The 19,544-nt window shown below is 57.4% G+C and overlaps 4 protein-coding genes across 4 annotated transcripts in view; 2 read left to right on the forward strand and 2 right to left on the reverse strand.

The window, feature by feature from the left end:
* Nucleotides 1-2,163: 2,163 nt before the first annotated feature.
* On the forward strand, nucleotides 2,164-3,423 carry VOLCADRAFT_87061 (uncharacterized protein; the record flags this gene model as incomplete). Its single annotated transcript, XM_002946716.1, has 3 exons — nucleotides 2,164-2,272; nucleotides 3,059-3,123; nucleotides 3,232-3,423. 3 exons carry the CDS (start codon nucleotides 2,164-2,166, stop codon nucleotides 3,421-3,423), a joined length of 366 nt encoding a protein of 121 aa, XP_002946762.1.
* Nucleotides 3,424-3,629: 206 nt separating this feature from the next.
* VOLCADRAFT_72951 (uncharacterized protein) lies at nucleotides 3,630-10,992 on the forward strand. The gene is made up of 12 exons (XM_002946717.1): nucleotides 3,630-4,007; nucleotides 4,474-4,565; nucleotides 4,829-4,928; nucleotides 6,488-6,615; nucleotides 6,874-7,040; nucleotides 7,594-7,768; nucleotides 7,989-8,108; nucleotides 8,190-8,234; nucleotides 8,772-8,863; nucleotides 9,317-9,742; nucleotides 10,034-10,229; nucleotides 10,499-10,992. The coding sequence occupies exons 1-12, from the start codon at nucleotides 3,686-3,688 to the stop codon at nucleotides 10,697-10,699; spliced, it is 2,064 nt and encodes a 687-aa protein (XP_002946763.1). The 5' UTR covers nucleotides 3,630-3,685; the 3' UTR covers nucleotides 10,700-10,992.
* On the reverse strand, nucleotides 10,805-18,386 carry VOLCADRAFT_87064 (Kif9 type kinesin; the record flags this gene model as incomplete). Its single annotated transcript, XM_002946903.1, has 12 exons — nucleotides 10,805-10,882; nucleotides 11,930-12,676; nucleotides 13,035-14,111; nucleotides 14,584-15,033; nucleotides 15,473-15,685; nucleotides 16,118-16,266; nucleotides 16,561-16,737; nucleotides 17,069-17,273; nucleotides 17,770-17,891; nucleotides 18,082-18,137; nucleotides 18,213-18,297; nucleotides 18,365-18,386. Coding segments are annotated over 12 exons (3,381 nt in total), but the record flags the coding sequence as incomplete, so codon positions are not given.
* A 597-nt stretch (nucleotides 18,387-18,983) lies between these two features.
* The window catches only part of VOLCADRAFT_87065 (uncharacterized protein), a gene marked incomplete at both ends in the record, with an annotated part of 4,792 nt that continues 4,231 nt past the window's right edge, over nucleotides 18,984-19,544 (reverse strand). Inside the window, one exon of the mRNA XM_002946904.1 lies at nucleotides 18,984-19,127. Coding sequence (XP_002946950.1) covers nucleotides 18,984-19,127 — 144 coding nt within the window. The remainder of the gene's footprint in view (nucleotides 19,128-19,544) is intronic.

A 19,544-nucleotide genomic window follows, 5' to 3' on the forward strand; every position in this document is an offset into this window, starting at 1 on the left:
CACCGTTCCAAATGACGTGCAGGTACAGTACCAAGCTCCACAGCTTGGCTGTGTCGTTGGACTGCAAGTTGACGATGGCCCCCGTACCCATATCCGCCTTGACGGCGCTGGTGATCCGAAGCGACTTGTCGTAGATCATATCGATGAGGGCAATCTTGAGATGGAGACTCATACGGAATAGTATATGGAAGTACCTGGAAGTACAGGGCAGAGGAACGGAGGTAACGGGGGTAAGGGGGGTAAGATGAACCACCACGTGAACGAGTGAAGCTGATGCCTCCTTGGAGGATATAGACTCTGATACGGCGGGAGGGGGAAGGAGGGGAGGGGGGCCGGACGGGGAGGAGGAGGTGCTTAGGATAGGATGAGGACCACAGAATAGGAGGTGTTGGTTTTGGGAGGTTCACGGGGCTTCGGAGCCGCTAGCATGACTGCGTTTTTTATGGGTAGATTGATGTGGTTGCGAATGAATGTGTTTTGATTGTGAGGTCTGTCAGTGGTTGGGGAAGTCGGGGGAAAGGGGGTTGGGAAGACAAACCACGTGAACAGAAGTGAAGCTGATACCAAGGGAAGACTGCTGCGGCGGATGTGAAGAAAGCAGTGAAACTAACCAGTCGGCGGTTGTGAAGAGAGGGGGGACGGGAGATTGAAGAAGAGGGTCATGTCTGTGTGTATATTTGTATGTATATTTGTGTCTGTGTGTGCGTCTGTGTGTGTGTGGAGAGGGGGGAATTACACGTAGCAAAAGTCAATGGAACGACGGCTCTGACGTACAGACAGACCACCAACTGCCGTACGAGTCACGGCGACCTGCTTTTTCCCCCCACTACTTCCCCCCTCTTCACAGCCCAAAGCCCACCCACCCACCAGTTCACGGTGAAGTTCTCCAGCACCGCCACCACCAAAATGGCCACCGCGATGCCGAACGAGCCGCCGCGACTACCCCCTCGCCCCATGTGGTGTAGCAACTGCTCCAGCAAGTACGGCGACATGAACATGATGATGTCATGGACGAGCTTGATGGCCGCCGTGAACAAGAAATTACGTCCGTGGACCTTGAGCATGGCTTTCCAAACCACGCCCTGGAATGTAGGGAAAAGGGGGTTGCGGGTTTTTCTATTACGTGTGATAGTACGGGAGGGGTTCCTTCCAAAAACACCTCTTCCAGGACAAAGGTTTGACCCGCAGTGTTAAATACGCCCTCTCCCGCACTTGAAAATCCCTATCCCCTCCCCCTCCCCCAGCTCCCTCCAGCCCGCCACCCCTCTTGTCGTCGGCTGCTGTTTTCCTTGATACCTGTGTGTAACCCCTCCCCCCATCCCTGGCGCCCACCTGCGGGTGCTTCACGGGGTCGGCGGTGGCCGCCAGGGCCGCCTGAAACCTGGCCGACACCAGCGCCGCCTCGTCACGTGCCGCCACGTCCCACAGGTCCTCGGGCTCCAGGGGGCGCTCGTAGCCGCGGCGGACAAGGCCGTTGCAGTACATGAACAGCAGCCGGGACAGGAAGCCCGCCGACTCCTCCGGGGCCCAACGCTTGCGGAACTCCCCCTCGCCTGAATGGAGTTGCGGGGGAGGGGGGAGGGGGGAGAGAGAAGAAGGGGGGGGGGAAAGACGAATTACGAGCGAGCGAGGGAGTGAAGGGTGAGAGGGAGAGAGGGGGAAATGGGGGAGGGGGGAAGGATTGAGGTGAGGGAGAGAGGCGTGGCGTGTGCGTGTGTTTTCCGTGCGGGGTTTAGAGAAACGTAACAAGGGGACATGGGGCTTCACGTTGATCGCTGGATAGACGCTAGATAGAACATTTATTGCAATAGTGATAAGCTCTTGCACAAAATGAAGAGAACAGTTATGTGGTGGGGAATATGCAGTGTAAACATCGCACCCAAATGCATTAGGTGGAGGGACTTCGAGGGGGAGGTAGATAGAAACACATGGCGACAAGGGCGAGGCGGGTAACCCCAGGGTGTATCAGAGGAGTTTTCTAAGGATCTGATTGGGATCTGGATTGGGCATGTTTGTGATGAGGGTGAGTTATGGCCTGGAGAGCTTTTCCGATATATGAGGGTACGGCAGCGGTTCCCAGAGAAATGGGCAACACAGGGCCGCACCTGAACCAAGCGGCGTCTCCTCCTCAAGGCGCGAGAAGCCATTATGGGCTGAGGTGAAATGAAATGCTGCCTTGACTCCCTGGCCGCTGCCAACAGGCTTCCTGGCGCCCTCCATCCTTGCAGACTGCCGAAGCGGTTTTCAGCTAGACCAGAGGAGACTCAGCAAAGTACGTAATGAAGCGCTGCAGAACTAGCAAGCGAAACGCATGACCCAGACACCAACGTTGCGCCTGCTAGAAGCGTCAGCGAAAAACAGAAGCGCAATCACAACGCTTGCTCACGTCACCAAAGGTCAGGTTATGTTTTGTTAACTTGTATTATATGTTAAGTTCTCAGATCGAGCTTCCTGTGGAGACATCCCCGCCGCGAGATAGTCGTTGACACCACCAGCAGCCACAGCGCGTTACGATACGATGATAAAGTTTGATAATGAAGTGTAGTGCGCTGCCAGGGTGTGCATAACCTTGTCAGATGGTCGAATTGATGACGCACAGCATTACGAATTCTCAGCAAGTTTCGGAGCAGAAGCTTGTAGTCTATCTCCATCGTTTCCGTAAAATTTCGTTTCAATATACCTCTACATGCTCATGACGTAATAAGCTTTGGCTTGTACACGGCGTCTGCGGACGCCAATGCTGAGCGCACCCTGCCCATCCGCGGTCCTGCGCGCCGCGGCAGCCTACGCCACCTTAGATGCCTCCTCTAGCTCCTTTTGGATTACAGCTCGCAGTACCTGGCAGAGTGCCTCTGCATCTTGTCTACAAGTTTGCGCAGCAGCAAACCTCAACTCCCCCGAACAACGCCCTAGCGCCAGCCCCAACAGCACCCAGTCGCATTCCCTGCCATCACCCCGCAGTCACCACAAGCACCAGTACAACCCTTCGAGTCTTCCTTCTCATCCCTGCCGCACACTTTTAAACCTCCTGGACACAGACACACCATCGTCACCACAGCCGCAAGCTTGCCACCTCCATCAGCCCCTTCTGAACTCAGCCTCGACACAGCTTTCATCGCTACGGTGCGCTTCTGCCCTCACAGCCACCACCACCGTCACCGCAGCAGCAGCAGCACACGGAGGGAAGCTACCACTGCCATCCCACCTTCCCACCACCACCTCCTCCTCCAGCTCCCCAGCACACGGCCATGTCAAGGGAGGGCCGCAGCCGGGGACACCGCACCACCACCACCATTGGCCAACAGCTGTAAACCGCCACCACCACCGCCACCACCACCACCACCGCCACCACCACCACCACCGCCACCACCACCACCACCGCCACCACCACCACCACCGCCACCACCACCACCAGCACCATAGCAGCCAATGGGTTCCCGCAGGCCAGGTCTCCCGGGCCCCGGAGTGCGGCCCTGGGTCCGGGTGGTACGGGCGGTACTCGGCGGCGACGTCAGCACTCCCTGCCTCCAGCAGTAGCGGTCGCGGAGGGGACGTGCTAGCGAACACGGCAGCGGCAGAGGCAGCGGCAGAGGCAGGGGTTAGGGGCTATATAGGCATTTGGTGGCAGCAGGGGCGGCAGCAGGGGCGGCAGCGGAGTCTCGGTCGGCATTCCGTTGCATCAGCGATGGCGGCGGCGGCTGCGGCGGCGTCGCTCATGACGGGACGGCATTACGCCAGCACTGCAGCCGCCGGCGCCGGCGCCGCCACATCGCAGCAGCAGCAGCAGCAGCAGCAGTGGCCTTCGGTGGCCGGCGCCCAGGAGAGCGAGGGCACCCCGAGCTCAGATCCCTCATTGCCGCTGTCGGCGTCGCAGCAGCAGCAGCAGCAGCAGCAGCAGCAGCAATCTCGGAGGCCGCCGTTGGGGTTCGTGGCGGGGGGTCATGACGTGGCGTCGTTTACCCCGGACCGCATCCGCAACTTCTCCATCATCGCGCACGTAGACCACGGTAAGAGTGTACCTTTTTTTCCACCATAAACATGTTTGTCGTACTCGTTGTACGTACGGCATATTTGTGCCGTACACTTGCAGCGCATTCACGCGTGCATGTACATGCCGTACATGGCTTTTTAAGTACCTTTGTATTTCTGGGAGCAGGGGAAAGGGGAGAGGAGTGGGGGTCCTGGGAGGGGTGTCACAACGCCGGGGCTTGGGGGGGAGACGGTTTCTGTCGCACGGCACGGGAATAAACGCTAGGATGATAACGTCCGTACGACAATTCGTCCACTTGGGTTTGTCCGTACACCTCCGAACGTGTATTCCACGCACTCCCCCGATGATTTTGGCTGCGTTGTTGGCGGCAGTTGGTTATTTGCTTTGCTTTTCTCTTTCTCTCCCTGATTTTCGCATCATCATGCGGTTTCCCCCGTCCCTCCGAAACCAAACTCCTCCTCCCTCTCCCCACCCTTTTAAAGGCAAATCCACCATTGCTGATCGCCTCATGGAAATGACCGGCGCATTGGGAGCAAGGACCACCCATAATGCGCAGTATCTTGATAAGTTGCAGGTGTGTTTGGCTGTATGTATGTATGTATGTATGTATGTATGTATGTATGTATGTATGTATGTATGTATGTATGTATGTATGTATGTATGTATGTATGTATGTATGTCAGGGGAAAAAAGTCATAAAACATTATACGACATTCGGTTTTCGTAAATCCTCCTAACTTCGGACTTTATATAACATTAACAAGACCCTGCGCCCTGTCACTATTAACGGTCAACGATAACCACTAACGGTCAACGGCCAACGGGGGTCATGTTCAGGTGGAGCGGGAGCGGGGCATCACCGTGAAGGCGCAGACGGTGTCGCTTGTGTACGAACATAAAGGATTGCCGTACTTGCTCAACCTTATCGACACGCCAGGTGAGTCTTTTGGCTGTGCATATGTGTATGTATGTCCGCCCCTCCTCCCCCTTCTCCCCTCAACTCCCCATTCTCTCCCCCCACCATCCCCTTCCTTACTTCTGCCGTATCAGAGTCTATATCCTCCAAGGAGGCATCAGCTTCACTCGTTCACGTGGTGGTTCGTCTTACCGTCCTTCCCCAGTGGTTTTTTTTATTTAGGGCGAGTCTCAATTTATTCCAACCTAAGTAACAAAGTTGCTATTAGGGTCGTCGTAATTTATTCCGTAAGTGTGGGGCGCTGGGGGGGGCTACGCCCCCCCCAGACCCCCCCCGATAAGTTACAACTCCCCTCATAGACCCCAAGAGAGGCACGCACTGAGTTGGCGCGTTTTCGTTCATGTGCGCACTCATGTTCATGCACATGCATAGATAGTTCTGGCACTGTTTGTGAGCAATAAGTAAATCCGACCAAGCAAAGGCCCAAAGCAAGCAACCGCATAGCAAATCACCCCGCCGTCACCCGCCACTGCAAACCACAGCACACTAGGACTCTACCGGTTCATCATGTACCGGCCCCTGCTGCTGCTGTCCAGCCACCTCCTCGTCCCGCTTGGCACTGCGAGCGCTCGGGTGCATTCACTGTCGTTGTTGTCGAGCTGATTGGGTGACAGCTTGCGCTTAGGCTGATACCACCTGCCATGGAGGGCAGGGGTAATGGCGCCCGTGTCATCGGTCGCCGCTGGCAGCAACACCATTGCCGATGCATTACCGACAACAACAGCACCGCCGTCCCAAACGCCTTTATCAGAAATATTTTCAGGCTTATCTTGCTGTTTTGGTGTCTGTTCGACGTTCGAGTCGTACGTTGCCTTTTGCGTGTTTGGCTATGTGAGGACCGGTCATACATTCTGCGATGCCGCATTGACTCACGGGCTTGACCTTCTTACGGCCCCTCATATCTATTCTATGATCGATAATACTAAGTTCTGCAACTACGGAGCAATCTGACAGCAATGGACGTTTTTGGCTGGAGGAATGAAAATGTACGGGTCGGCCTCAATTCAATCCTTTTTTCCAAAGGCCAAAATGGCCTTATGCTTATTCCTTTTAAGGAATATATTACTTTAAAAAAACACTGCCCTCCCCCCCCTCCTTCCCTTTTTTTGGGGGGGTTGGGAGGAACACTTGCATACCGGCAGCCTTTCAGTATCAGCTATGCAGCTTTCTCTCCTAGCCAGCAACTTTACGCCACTTTTACGTCAGCATTTTTCCTCGCCACCTTCACTACTTTTTCTTCACCTACTAGTTTACGGGTTGGCTATAATATTTCTGGCGGCTTAGGTAGGTAGGACTTCCAACATCTACGTCAATTCTTCATTCCGAGGTTACAGTCGTCATCCCGAGGTTACAGTCGTCACAGTCGCCACGGACGCCTTTCGGTCAGTTCCTTCGGTTGCTACTATCTTGCCCTGGCAGCAGCTTCAATCGTGTGTGGTTCGTCTTCCCCCCCCCTCCTTCCCCGCTCAGGTTCATGTCTCCCCCCGTCCCCCCCCTCCCCCCGGCCCTGATCCCCTCAGGCCACGTGGACTTCAGCTACGAGGTGTCCCGCTCTCTGGCCGCGTGTCAGGGGGCGCTGCTGGTGGTGGATGCGGGGCAGGGCATTCAGGCGCAGACGGTTGCCAACTTCTTCCTGGCGTTTGAGCAGGTTGTTAGAGGGAAGGAGAAGGAGGAGGAGATGGTGGTGGTGGTGGTGGTGGTGTTCGGTCGCGGGTGTACGATGCCCAGTGCGTGTACTTTTGCTTTTTTGTATGTGTGCTGTGCTGCTGCTGCTGCTGCTGCTGGTGTTGCAGAAATGTGTGCGTGTGAACTGCTTAGGAGTTGGCTATGCACTAAAAAGGGTATGTATGTATGTATGTATGTGTGTATTTATGTATGTATATGATGTTTGTCTGTTTGTATGCAGGGCATGGACCTCATTCCTGTGGTGAACAAGATCGACTTGCCGGCCGCCGACCCGCGGGGCTGTGCGGAGCAAATGGCTACCGCCTTCGATCTGGACCCGGGGGGGGTGCTGTTCACCAGCGCGAAGACGGGGCAGGGCATGGAGGAGGTGTTGCCAGCAGTGATAGAGTGAGTGGCGGTTGGGCGGTTGGGGGAAGGAGATCTGCAACGGAAAGATAATCAACCACCCGTTTCTTCTTTCCATGGGCCTCCCCTCTCCCTCCCCCTCCGCCTTCAACAACGCCTTTTGGTCAGTTCTACTCCTGGTACACTCTTTCCTTGGCAGCAGCTTCACTCGTTCACGTGGTTCGTCTTTCCCCACCTCTCCTTCCCCACCTCTCTTTCCCCACCTCTCTTTCCCCACCTCTCTTTGCCCACCTCTCTTTCCCCACCTCTCTTTCCCCACCTCTCTTTCCCCACCTCTCTTTCCCCACCTCTCCTTCCCCACCTCTCTTTCCCCACCTCTCTTTCCCCACCTCTCTTTCCCCACCTCTCTTTCCCCACCTCTCTTTCCCCACCTCTCTTTCCCCACCTCTCTTTCCCCACCTCTCTTTCCCCACCTCTCCTTCCCCACCTCTCTTTCCCCACCTCTCTTTCCCCACCTCTCTTTCCCCACCTCTCTTTCCCCACCTCTCTTTCCCCACCTCTCTTTCCCCACCTCTCTCCCCCCCCCGGCCGGCAGGCGCATCCGGGCGCCCGGTGGTGACCCCTCTGCCCCCCTCCGCATGCTGCTGTTCGACGCCTTCCACGACGAGTATCGCGGGGTGGTGATGTTGGTGGAGGTGGTGGATGGGCGAGTGGAGGTGGGGATGCGGGTGGCCATGGCGTCTACGGGGACAGCGTACGAGGTGCAGGAGGTGCGTGGATGGCCGGGAGGCCGGGGGCTGATTTTGGAGTGGGTGGGTGGGTGTTTTGTGGGTGGGTGGGTGGGTGGGTGGGTGGGACGCAGAGTTGCGATGTACGACATGAAAAGGCGATTGTGTGTGTTTTGGTTGCGTGCCAGTTCCCTTTCCCGTTTCCATCCTCTAACACACCTCCTCCCCCTCCCCCCTCCCCCCCCCCCTGCCCCCTCCCCAGGTAGGTCTCCAGGCCCCGGAGCGCCACCCCACGGGGCGGCTCCACACCGGCCAGGTGGGCTACCTGCTGTGCGGCATCAAGGATCTCAAGGCGGCGAGGGTGGGGGACACACTGTACGCAGTGACACCGCCACCGCAACAGCAGCAACACGGAGGAGGTGGAGGTGGAGGTGGAGGCCAGGGGGTAGTGGTGGTGGGGCAGTCACCGCCTGCTCGGTTGCCCGGGTTCAGGCCCGCCAAAGCCATGGTAGGCACCGGGGGGGGGGGTGGTGGTCGTGGTGGTGGTCGTGTGGCAGTGGTGGTTGCACTACGGGTATGTGGGGTGGGGTAGAAGGGCTGCATTTCATATCTTCCACTGACGTCCACTCACTTCCAAGGCGATGTGATGTGGTGTGATTGGATAAACCGCTGGGGGTTGGGGATTCTCACGTCCATCACATACGTCACATACACGTGTGCGTCTGTGTGTGTCTGTGTGTTTCGGCGGCGGCGGCGGCATTCCCCGCCCATGACCCCACCTCCTCACGCGCCTTCACAGCTGGAATTCCCCCCCAGGGTGTCCTCTGGGGTTGGTACACACGGCCATACACGGCTCATGACTGGCTTTCTGAGTTGTAGGAGAGGTAGAAGTAGGGGTAGAAGAAGAGGTAAAAGGAGGAGTCGTACAGATGCGGTTGCCTACCAGTGTATTGGTAATTATGGGACACGAATATTCCCCTCCTCCCCCCTCCCTTGTCCTTGATGGACACATCGCCACGTGGTGCTACTGCTACTGCTACTGCAGGTGTTCGCGGGTTTGTTCCCTCTGGGCGGTGATGGTCAGGAGTTCGAGTCCCTGGCCACCGCTATGGACAAGCTGCTGCTCAACGATGCGAGGTGAGGGGGGAGGTGGGGGGGAAAGAGGGGAGAGAGCTACAGCTTTTTTTTGGCGGGGAGCAGGGGGACCGCGGCGCCGTCCGTCACTGCCGCCGCCATGGGATGTAACATCCGCGATATGCCTATCAGGTTGGCGACCCTTTTTTTCCAAAATTGCGCCATGTGCATGTTCTCTCGTTGCCCTGCTATCCCACCGCCTTTTATCCTCTACCATCGATCATTTTCCCGGGAACTTACTTACCGTCGATTCTTCCTTTCCCCCTCCCCTCCTCAATGTTGAAATCTTTTTCCTTTTTCCTCCTCCTCCTTCCACTCCTCCTCCTCCTCTCCTCCTCCTCCTCCTTCCTCCTCCTCCTCCTCCTTCCTCCTCCTCCTCCACTCCTCCTCCTCTCCTTCCTCTCCTCCTCCCCCCCTCCTCCTCCTCCTTCCTCCTCCTCCTCCTCCTCCTTGCAGTGTGGTGGTAAAGCGCGAGAACAGCGAAGCCCTAGGACCAGGCTTCCGTTGCGGCTTCCTGGGCATGCTCCACATGGAAATCTTCACACAACGTCTGCAACAAGAGTACGGCGCCAGTGTCGTAACCACCACGCCCATGGTGCCGTACGTTTTGGAAATGCCGGACGGATCCAGCCGTACACTCGAGAGCGCATCGGAGTACCCAGTCGACACGCGAGTGGCCCGCATTCTGGAGCCCACCGTAACGGCCACCATCATCTGCCCCGATGGCTGTGTGGGTCGGCTTATGGAGCTTTGCGCGGGGCGGCGCGGGGAGCAGTTAGAGCACAGTTCCCTAGGAGGCGGTCGGTCCATGCTGCGATATCGGCTGCCATTAGCTGAGCTGGCGGGTGACTTTTACAGCCTCGTCAAGAGCCGCTCTCAGGGGTGCGTGCCAAGGGCAGGGGTGGCGAGGGGGTGGAGGTGAGGGGCCCAGGGGGCGATTGGCTTCTCGGAGGGCATGTGTATTGTGCGGGCTGGGTTGGGGAGGGTTTGGATTGTTGATACTGATACTGATACTGATGATGGTGACGATTTCTCTTGTGGTAGACGCTAGATATTATTGAGCTTGACATCTGCTTATATTTTTAGGCACCCAAAATAAGTAACAGTACTATAACGAGATAAATGTCGTCTGCGCCGTCGCCACTGCTGTTTTGCCCCGTTTTGTCGATTCAGCTATGCGTCCTTCGATTACGAGGAGGGTCCCTACCGGCCAGCTGACCTTGTCCGACTGGATATCCTGGCGCACGGCAAGCCGGTGGATGCTCTGGCGCGTATGGTGGCACGGGACGACGCGCCGCACATTGGGCGGGCGCTGCTGGTGAAGATGAAGGACCTGCTCGACCGACAACAGTTCGAGGTGGTGTTGCAGGTGAAGGGAATGAGAGAGAATTGGTGTGGGCTGCGTCAGAGTTTTTGTTGTTCAGATGTGCGGCTGTGTGTGATTGTCAGCTACGAAAGTGAGGCTGTGGCTGTGCTGCTGACCGGAAGAGATTGAAGGCAAGTAGGCAAGTGCGAACGCTCCCTGTACCCTTACCTACTCGGCAAGTCCGTTCCTATCGCGTCCCGATGTGGCATGCATCCCTAAACCGCCTGTGTGGCCCCCGCCACGTGCCGCCTCTCCGCTGTCCACTCCACCAGGCTGCAGCCAACGGCAAGATCATCGCGCGTGAGACGCTCAAGGCGCTTCGTAAGAACGTGACTGCCAAGTGCTACGGTGGCGACGTGACCCGGAAGCGCAAGCTTTTGGACCGGCAAAAAGAGGGCAAACGGCGCATGAAGCGGCTGGGCAGCATTGATGTGCCGCAGGAGCTGTTCCCCGAACTCATGAAAACGCGGTAATGACGACTATATATCTGTCTGCCTCTGTGTGTGTGTGTGTGTGTGTGTGTCTGTCTGTGTGTGTGACACGGTGTGGAGCACAGTGGGAGATGTCTACCAGCTTACCAGGACATCTATCTTCCCGCGGGGCTCTTTCATGGATGGTGGATGATATAAGGAGCGGATGACGCGGAGACGGAAGAGCTGGGCAGGGTTGGGCATTTGGTGAGGAGCTGCTGTGGTGTGGATTGGAAGTGCGGAGAAGGGGGGATGTTTTTCACCACTAGCTATCATGTATGTAACGTGTCAGTTCCACCAATCCTTGCCCGTAGATACCTCTAATTAGCGGGAAGTAAACGTGCGCTTTCCCTTCTGGCGATCCTTGGACGAGGTTATGAGGGAGCAGACTCGAGTAATCGTTTACAAAAGCGTCATCCCAGAGTAGACATTGTCACTATGCGGCCACCATTATATATCACTATGCGGCTCTGCGGCAGGACTGTAACATGAAGGTGTCCACAACGGGCCGCAACGCGCTGTGCTGTCATATTCGTGGCGTAGTCAATATTTTCCTCATGCCGACAAAATGTCTACATAGGAGAGGTCGAGGGGCTATATACATGAAGCATGCCATGGTGCCAAGTTACCCCCGGGTGTGGGTCCGTTTCCCATGCCCGCGTGTTCCAGCGCTGTGCTGTAACCGTGACGACGTTCCGTTTACTGTACAGTTTGTACCCAACCCCTCTTGCCGCTGCATTTCCTGCAGTCGGCGCCACAATTCGCCGTTTCCCGCAACAAGAGTCAAAATATCTTCAGTCCTTTCCTGCATCCATATACAAGTCCAGCTCACAGGTGCACAGCTTGTGCCGTCCCACGAAACAACGAGACGAACACTTGTAGGTTAAAAATGGTCAGGTAAACGTTTTAGACGTTCTGCAATTTGCCAATCGGCCCGCAAAGCTGCAGTATTGGCTACCTTAACTGGTCATTATGCGACAACGAGAGCATCCAACTGAGCAGCATCCCTTCAGTCCATCAATCACCAACTGGTCGGTAGTAAGTCCTATGGTCATAAGTTCATCTGCGATATGGAAAGGGTGAAAAGGAAAAGGTGGAAAGTTGTTTGGTTGGAATGAGCCGCTGGCAAAGCGGGGGACGATTCTGGCTTCTTGGAACAGAGCTGAAACCGCCACGACCGCCACCTCCATATCCCCATGCGAAGTGGTAAGTCACCATTCTTCCCCGACCCACCTGATTTCTCACAGCTTTCGTGGCCAGCTTGAGCTCATCTGGGCGCCGTACTCCTATCTCCCGCATCACCATGACCACCCCATCATCCATTGGCGGACAGCTGGTCGGAGTCAACCGCGGTTCTGGGGGTCCCGGCAAAGCGCCCTCCGGCGTTACCAAATCCAGCACATCCATCTCCCCACTAATAGGCCGCGCAGGTGCTGGCGCCGGCGGCGGTGTCACAGCCACTGCTGCTGCAGCCATTGCTGCCGCCGCCTTCGCAGCAGCGGAGGATGGCGTCACTGCGCCATTCACTGATGCGCATCGAGGCGCCGGCGGTGGCGTCAACGAGCCCATGGGCAAGGATGACGATGACGATAAAGGCGCGCCTGTTGCTAGCGCGCGTGAATTGTTGCGTGCGAGCGCCGCTGCACTGCCGGTGGTAGTGCGGTTGAGTAATAAGATGCCAGCACTCGAAGGCGCCCGACTGGGTGGCGCTGAGGCGGCGGCACCTGCAAGACAGGGGCTATGGCTGTGGCCGTCATCCATGATTACGGCCGAACCACCGTGGGCAGGGCTGGCGCCTGAATCGGAGCGGCTGCCTTGATGATAGTGGTTGGCAAAGGGGCTGCTGCTGCCAGCAGCGACAGGGCCGCCAGCCGGTGTGTCGCCTCCTGTTCCGCCTGTGGAGTTAGCGGTGGCGGGATCATGTCCCAGCTTAGTCATCTCAGATTGTAGCTGCGCGTTCATGTTCTCCAACTGACGAATCTGCAGGGCACGGTCCGTGGCGGCGGCGGTCACAGTGAGATAGCGCGGATAGCGCGGAGCAACGTGTCCTAGGTAAGTGAAGCGCGAGTCATCCTCTCTACTGTACAGCAGGTCACAGCATAATAATATACAGGAGATGCAAGGAGGTCCCTCCTAGGCCTCTGGGACCAAGATTTAAGAAGAAGAAGAAGAAGAAGAAGGAAAAGGAAGGAAAGGTCAGCCATTGCGAGCGCGATGAAGTGTGTTGTGGGCTACATGTGCAGGGACCGGGCAGGTAGGCTTCGTCGCATGGGGCCCTCGGCAGCCCTCTCTCACTAGGAGAATGTACAGTACCCATACACCATATTCCTCTTCATACCAGCTTGTCCTTGAGCTCCAGCTGGCCCCTGTGATCGGTTTCGGAGCGCTTCTTCTCCGCCTCCAGCAGCCGCACGCGCTCTTGAAGCTGCTTCATAGCCTCTGGTCGCGGCCCCACGTCGCGCTCCACCTGCACCGCCTCCAGCTTTGCCTGCCGCTCCGCAGCCTCCGCCCGGCCTACCGCCTCCCTCAGCCGCGCACATTCCGCCTGCAGCCGCAACAAGGCCTCCCGCGCCTCACCACCCTCTTCCCTCAGCCTCTCACACTCCGCCTGTAATCTCTCCAGCTGCTGCTCCGATAATACGCACATAGCACGCAATCGCTCGCATTCGGTTTGGAGGGGTACGAGTCGCGCCGCCGCCTCAACCTCAGCGGCGCTGCGCGCCGCCGCTGCTTCGGCGAGCTGCTGGCGCAGGGACGCAGCCTCAGCTCTGGCGGAGGCAGCGGCGGCACGCGCCTCCGCCATCTGATCCTCGGCTTCGGCAGCAGCTGCCGTCATTTGCTGCTGTGCGGCTGCCAGCTGCTCCTCCGCCTCCGCCGCGGCAGCTAGCAGCTGTTGCTGTGCAGCTGCCAGCTGCTGCTCCACCTCCCCAAGCTGACTCGTTCGGGCTTCCAGCTGGCCCTGCGCGGTTTCCAACTCATGCGCAATTGCAAGCGTGCCGTCACTGCCCTCCCATTCCAAGTTCGCCTCCACGCCCATATCCACCGCCGCCGCTGCTGTCCCTTCCTTCATATACATTGCGCCCTCCCCTGCCATCATGTCGTGCTGCTGTTGCTGCAAAGCCGCTACCATCGCCTCCTGCGCGTCCTTCATAGCATGAAGCTCTTGCTGATACTGCTCATGCTGTTGTTGCAGCAGCAGCAGCACCTCATCCAGCTGCTGTTTAGTTTCCCCTAGTTCTTGCGCAAGTGCTGTCTTGTCCGCATGGGTAGCCTTGACCTGCTGCTGTAGCTCCCGCGCTTGCAGCTGTAGCGTGGCGGCCTGATCCTGTGCCTCAGATAGCACCTGGGCTATGGTGCGTTGAAGTTCGTCGCCACCAGCCTCCGCAGCTGCTAGCTGGCCCTTGAGCGCCGTCAGCTGACGGTGTATACGGCACGGACCATGTTCGTGAAGGAGTAGGCGTGTTGTGCGTTACGGGGTGTAAGTCAAAAAGGGGTTGGTCCGCATGGGAAGGGAATAGGTTAATAGCTACTGCGAAAATGCAAGAAGCGGATAACGGCAAGTATTGGCGACTGGAGGCGACTGAAGAGCTTTGGTTTGGAGAAAGCACGCAGTGCAGACCCGGATGAGGCCCCCGAATGAGTTGACCCGACAGAGGAAGAAGAGGAAAAATTGTGCAATTAGACTGTGCGAAGAGATGCGAGGAGATGGGAAAAGAGAGATGGGGACGGAGATGGAGATGGTTGGCTGCCGCAACGCAATATCACAGCCCTCCGTCCATCCACCAAAGTGACCGAGTGATCTTCATAGTGACCGAGTGTTTACCTGTGTTATTTATTACACAACAATGAATACATCCCCCAACCAAATACGGCGGGGACACACGTACCTGCTCCCGTGTCTGCGTCAGTTGCTGCAGCGCCGCCAAGTGTTGCGCCTGGACCTCCTTCGCCAGCGACTGCGCCCCCGCCAGCTCTCCATTGAGCCGCACCACCTGCAACTGCGACTCATGCAGCCGAAACTGCAGTTCTCCCGCCAAGCGTGTCGAGGTACGCGCCTCCGCCTCCGCCGCAGCCACGGCCCCATGCAGCTCCCCGTTGCAGCGCTGCGCCTCTACTAGCAGCATCCGCGTGGCGCCGTGTGCGGCTCGCTCCATCTCCAGCGCCTCCTCGGCCTCCTGCTGCTGCCTGGCGCTGGTCTGCTGCAGCTCGCTGTGCAGCTCCACCAGGTGGGTGAGCTCGGCCCTCATGGCCTCCACGTGCAGTGAGGATCGGCCCTGGAGGCGCTCCTGGCTGCTCTCCAGGTCGGCTAGCTGCTGGCGCAGCTTGTTGTTGATGGCCTGGTCGTGTGGAGAGGGCAGCGAGACACATAAAAAACCAGGGGCCCGGAAGTTAAGAAAGGGAACCGCGGCACTGTGGGGTTTAATACGGTAGACAGAGCGGAGGCTTCAGGGAGGAGGCTTCCCTGCGGGGGTAGGTGAGTAGGGGAGGGGATGAACAAAGGGGACAGACAACCCTTTGGGTTCATTGGTTCATGGTTCGGGGAAGTGAACCTTACACCATTGCGGAAACAGCAACAGCAACAGAGGAGCAGCAGCAGCAGCAGTACGATTACAGCAGCTCAAACGGTGCTCCTCTCCGGCCCTCGCCCTGCCCGACCCCAGCCTCCATCCTCCGTGTCATGCCATGCAAATTTGGGTGTCTTCTTCGGGAAAAACCCAAAGGGATGACAACCCTTTGGTTCACCTTTAGTTCCCCTCAACACACACACACACACACCTGCATGTTTTGTAGCTGGCTGTAGATCTCCTCGGGGCAGAGCTGCTGTGGCCGCTTCGTGGCGACGTTGACCTGTGCAAATGTGCGGATGTTTCGAGCCCGCTGCGCAAACATGAGGGTGCTCTTGGTAACGTGCACATCCGCCAGGAAGCGGCTGACAGTGCCCACCAGGGCCACACGGGCCTTTTGCGGATTCAGCCCCTCCTGGAGCACCTGTGAACGAAAGGCGCACAGGTGGGAAGGGAAAACCATAAATGACGAGACAATGGAAAAGAGTCCTCCCACAGAGGACGGCGAACGATGTGTCACTGTTTGGCTTATGTCGGGGGGATTTATGTCAGGCATTGAGCCGGGTGGGTGGGTGGGTGGGTCGGGCAGGCTAAGCATCGTCGCTCCTTTTACAAGCGTCCACTGAGAGAAGTTGATAGAAACATAGTATGCGCTTATCCGGCCGCAACCGTTTATTATTGAACGTCGCCTGCTTCTCAAACTCTCTCCTGGCCCAGCTCCCCCTCCTCCCTTTCCGCGGCAGCAACGCGGCTGCTGCAGCATCAAGCCATGACGACGTCTCCCCGGTATCAATAGCAACGGTGGCAGTAACAGTAACAGTAAACAGTAGCAGCATTCATTCTGGCAAAAGCATACCTGCGTGAGTAGTGAGTCCCGGTAGGGCACGTGGATACTGCAGTTCGACAGGTTGTTGACCACCCTCTCCAGCGCCTGCAGCGACTTGTTGATGTGGATGGTCTCATTCTGCTGGGAGGTACTCGATACATTCGACATGCTCTCACTGCCTGCAGCGACAGAGACAATACACACAGCGACAAGTCACATACGACACCAACACAGCAACTCAGCACTGTCCATGCGAGTAGGTCTTACGGGAAAAAAAGAAACCTTGAGAGGGGCCGTGCGGCGGGTGCATGGTACGGAACAAATGGAAACAAGCAAGGACTGAAACTTTGGGCCGGGGTCGGCCGGACTCACCCTGCACAGACAACCAAACCCACGCCCAAGTCACGCGTTCCATTCAATGCCCCTTCCGTCCAAGGCTAATAAGACCGCTAAGCCCATCTCAGACTGCCTACCCGCCAGATCCACCAGGAAGAGCGTCGAATCCAGTCCTTGCTCGTCGGGTGACACGGCCGCCTGCTCCAGCCGCAGCTTTACAAACGCATGACTGCGACTGCTGGTCGCGTTTCGGACCGTGGAGTCCCGGGCTCGCAGCTGCAAGGCGTCCAACACCAGACCCACCACCTCGCCCACTGCGGAGAGTGGAGTGGATTTGGGATAGGACAGGAAATAGGACGGCACGCAAGAAGCCAAGGGCAACACAGCCGACGAACCCAGTCCTGCCTTATACAAGGTCGCACACCAATCCTTACCGCTTCCAGCCTCCCTCCCCGGCTATCGCCCCTTGCCTTGCAGCTCTCCCCCCCTTCCACGCCCTCCCAGCTGCTCTCCAAGGAGGTTTCTTCCATATCGGCAGCCACCGCTGCTGCCGAGCTCTCCCTCGCCTCCCCACGCTTCTTTGGGCCCGTCACGCCATGCCGCCCCATTCCGTACACCCTCCCGTCCGCATTGATGCGCACGCACCATCATTGACTTGCTTAGGTCTATGCAGATTGTACTCCACCATGCCCTTGTTCATGGGCCGCTTCTCCGCGCCAGCCGTGTCGAGCAACACAAAGAGCTCATCATTATAGACCTCGAACACGGAGACGCTGAGCCGCGCCAGCGGCATCCGGGCGCCAATTTGCTCCTCGATGCGGTGCAGCACCAAGTGCAGCAGCCCCTGCACCTGTATGCATGCGTGTGTCGATAAGTGCGTTTTTTAATGACCTAAGCCGCGATGAGGGAAATGCCGATGGTGGTGCACGAATTACTGCACCGAAGCAAGCTTCGTGTAGAGAGAGAGTGTGTGTGTCTGTGTGCATGGATTGGATGTGTCCGATCGTGGATAAGCTGCATTGCCAGCAGGTCAGTGCTAGCACGTAAAAACGGGGGCAGAGGCAGTGGAGACTATGATGTCCTTGCTGCTGCCGGGCTGCGGCAAAAGCATAAAACAGTGATTGAGTTCGAGTGTAGAAAGCTACGGTTGGGAAGGGGAGGGGCAAGGGCTGTAAGAAAGAGTCAGTTTCTCTGGCTGAGCTGAATATTGCTTGCTTTGATACATTTACAGGGGAAAGGTAAGCCGGACATGACGGAAGAGGAGTGTGAATGTATCAAACTGCATGTAAGGCGCAGTGCATGGTCTCAACATTCCGCCGGAGGTCTCCCTGATCAAGGTTCCGCACCTGAGAGCCGTGTTCGCTGCATCCAAACATGGTGTAGGTCTTGCCAGAACCAGTTTGACCGTATGCCATGATGGAGACATTGATGCCGCTGAGGAACTGACGCAGAAGGTCCCCACCGATGGCTGCGGACAGCATACAGACAAGCGCGGACAAAGACATGGACTCTGATTGTAGTGATGTGTGGGGAGAGGTGGAGAGGTGGTAGATGGGGCTTTGGGGAAATGTGGCGGTGGCGGTCTGTGGGGATCCAATTGGCCTCTTGCACCACCCGCCTATGCGGACGGTTGGACGCCGCAGAGCAACCCGGCCTACCGTCAAAAACCTCCTGGTTAGTAGCGCCATCAAGCACCCCGTCAAAGTCAGAGAACCTGTGATCCGGGAACACGCGCAAGCAATTGAGGGCTGCTGAGCATACATGGAAGGCTGAGCTTCCTAGACCTTACCAGTTCTCCTTGCTGTTGGCAGCTGGCAGAACGATGCCACGCTTTCCATCCTTCTCGCAAACATCCAGTGCCTCTTTGGTTCGGCCTGCAAGCGAAAATTTTGAGCTGCTGTCATACGCCCAAGGCTCAACTCCAAGTCAAGACGATCTCACCCTGCTTCAAGTCATCTTCCATAACAGGTTTAACCCGAATGAAAACCTAACGTTGAGCGTTAGACGCGGTTTCCGTCAACAATGGTTACGGACAATGGTTGAATAAGCCGTAGTGTCCGATGGTTTCACACCTTGACTGAGTCGCCATGAAATGGAGATGGGCGCCTCTTTAGTGCAGTGGCTGTCTCAATCGAGAGCTGTGTCCTTGGTTTTATGCTGGTGAGGGTGAGGGTCTGGCGGACATGAAAGCTGTTCCGTAGATTCCTGAAGAGGCCCTTAGGAGTAGTTACAGTAGCTTCAGAGTTCTCAGCCTCAGGAGTAGCTCGCCCTGTTGATAGGCGGGCTGGGGTCTTAAAAGTGCTCCTCATTATATACAAGCCGGTCACGGCTCTTTTAAGCAACTCAGACCAGTCATAATGTAGAGTAAAGTGCGTAATGCATTAAAGCCAAGAAAAATGAATAAAGGCACCTGAATCACATTAACAGGAGCTTCCATTCGCGAAATTGGATCCGAGTTCCAGGCCAACAACCGAACAAAGCCCCGTGCGCATCAGGCCTTATGTAGCCTTGCACTCTATACATGATATGAAACAAATAATACATTTTTAGGTGGCTCAAGCTACGTCCCTGCTGCTGGCGTTGGGAATCCAGCAAAGTTCCCTCCAGCAGTTGCGTCCCCATGTTGCCCTGTAGCGGCAGCAGGTAGGCCTACTGGCTGCGCAGTGGTAACCGGCAGGCTCTGCACAGGTGGAGCCGGCGCAACCTGTGGCGGAGGCGCCGGGGCAGCTGGCGGAGCCGGTGGTGGAGTTGCCGGCGGAGCCGATTGCGCAGGCGGGGCCGGCGGGGCCGGTGCCGCTGGGTGAGCAGGTGGCGAGGGTGCCGGCTCAGCCGGCAGCGGGGGTGTCGGCGCCGCCGGCTGGACCGGCGGCGAGGGTGTCGGCACCGATGGTGGGACCGGCAACACGGGTGCCGGCGATGTCGGCGGAGCTGAAGCTGCTGGCGGTGGCGCCGCCGGCATGCTCCCCGCCGCCGGCGCCGCCGGCCCCGGGTTGGGCGCCGAAGGCGCTGCCTCCGATACCACAGACCCGGTCTGCGTCCTGACCGCACTCGCGGGTGCTGCTGCTTCAACTGCGGAGCCTAAGGACTTGGCTGAAAACCTCGAACGACCGCTGGCGGCAGA

The sequence above is a fragment of the Volvox carteri genome (genome assembly GCF_000143455.1).
Source record: "Volvox carteri f. nagariensis unplaced genomic scaffold VOLCAscaffold_4, whole genome shotgun sequence".
NCBI lineage: Eukaryota > Viridiplantae > Chlorophyta > Chlorophyceae > Chlamydomonadales > Volvocaceae > Volvox > Volvox carteri.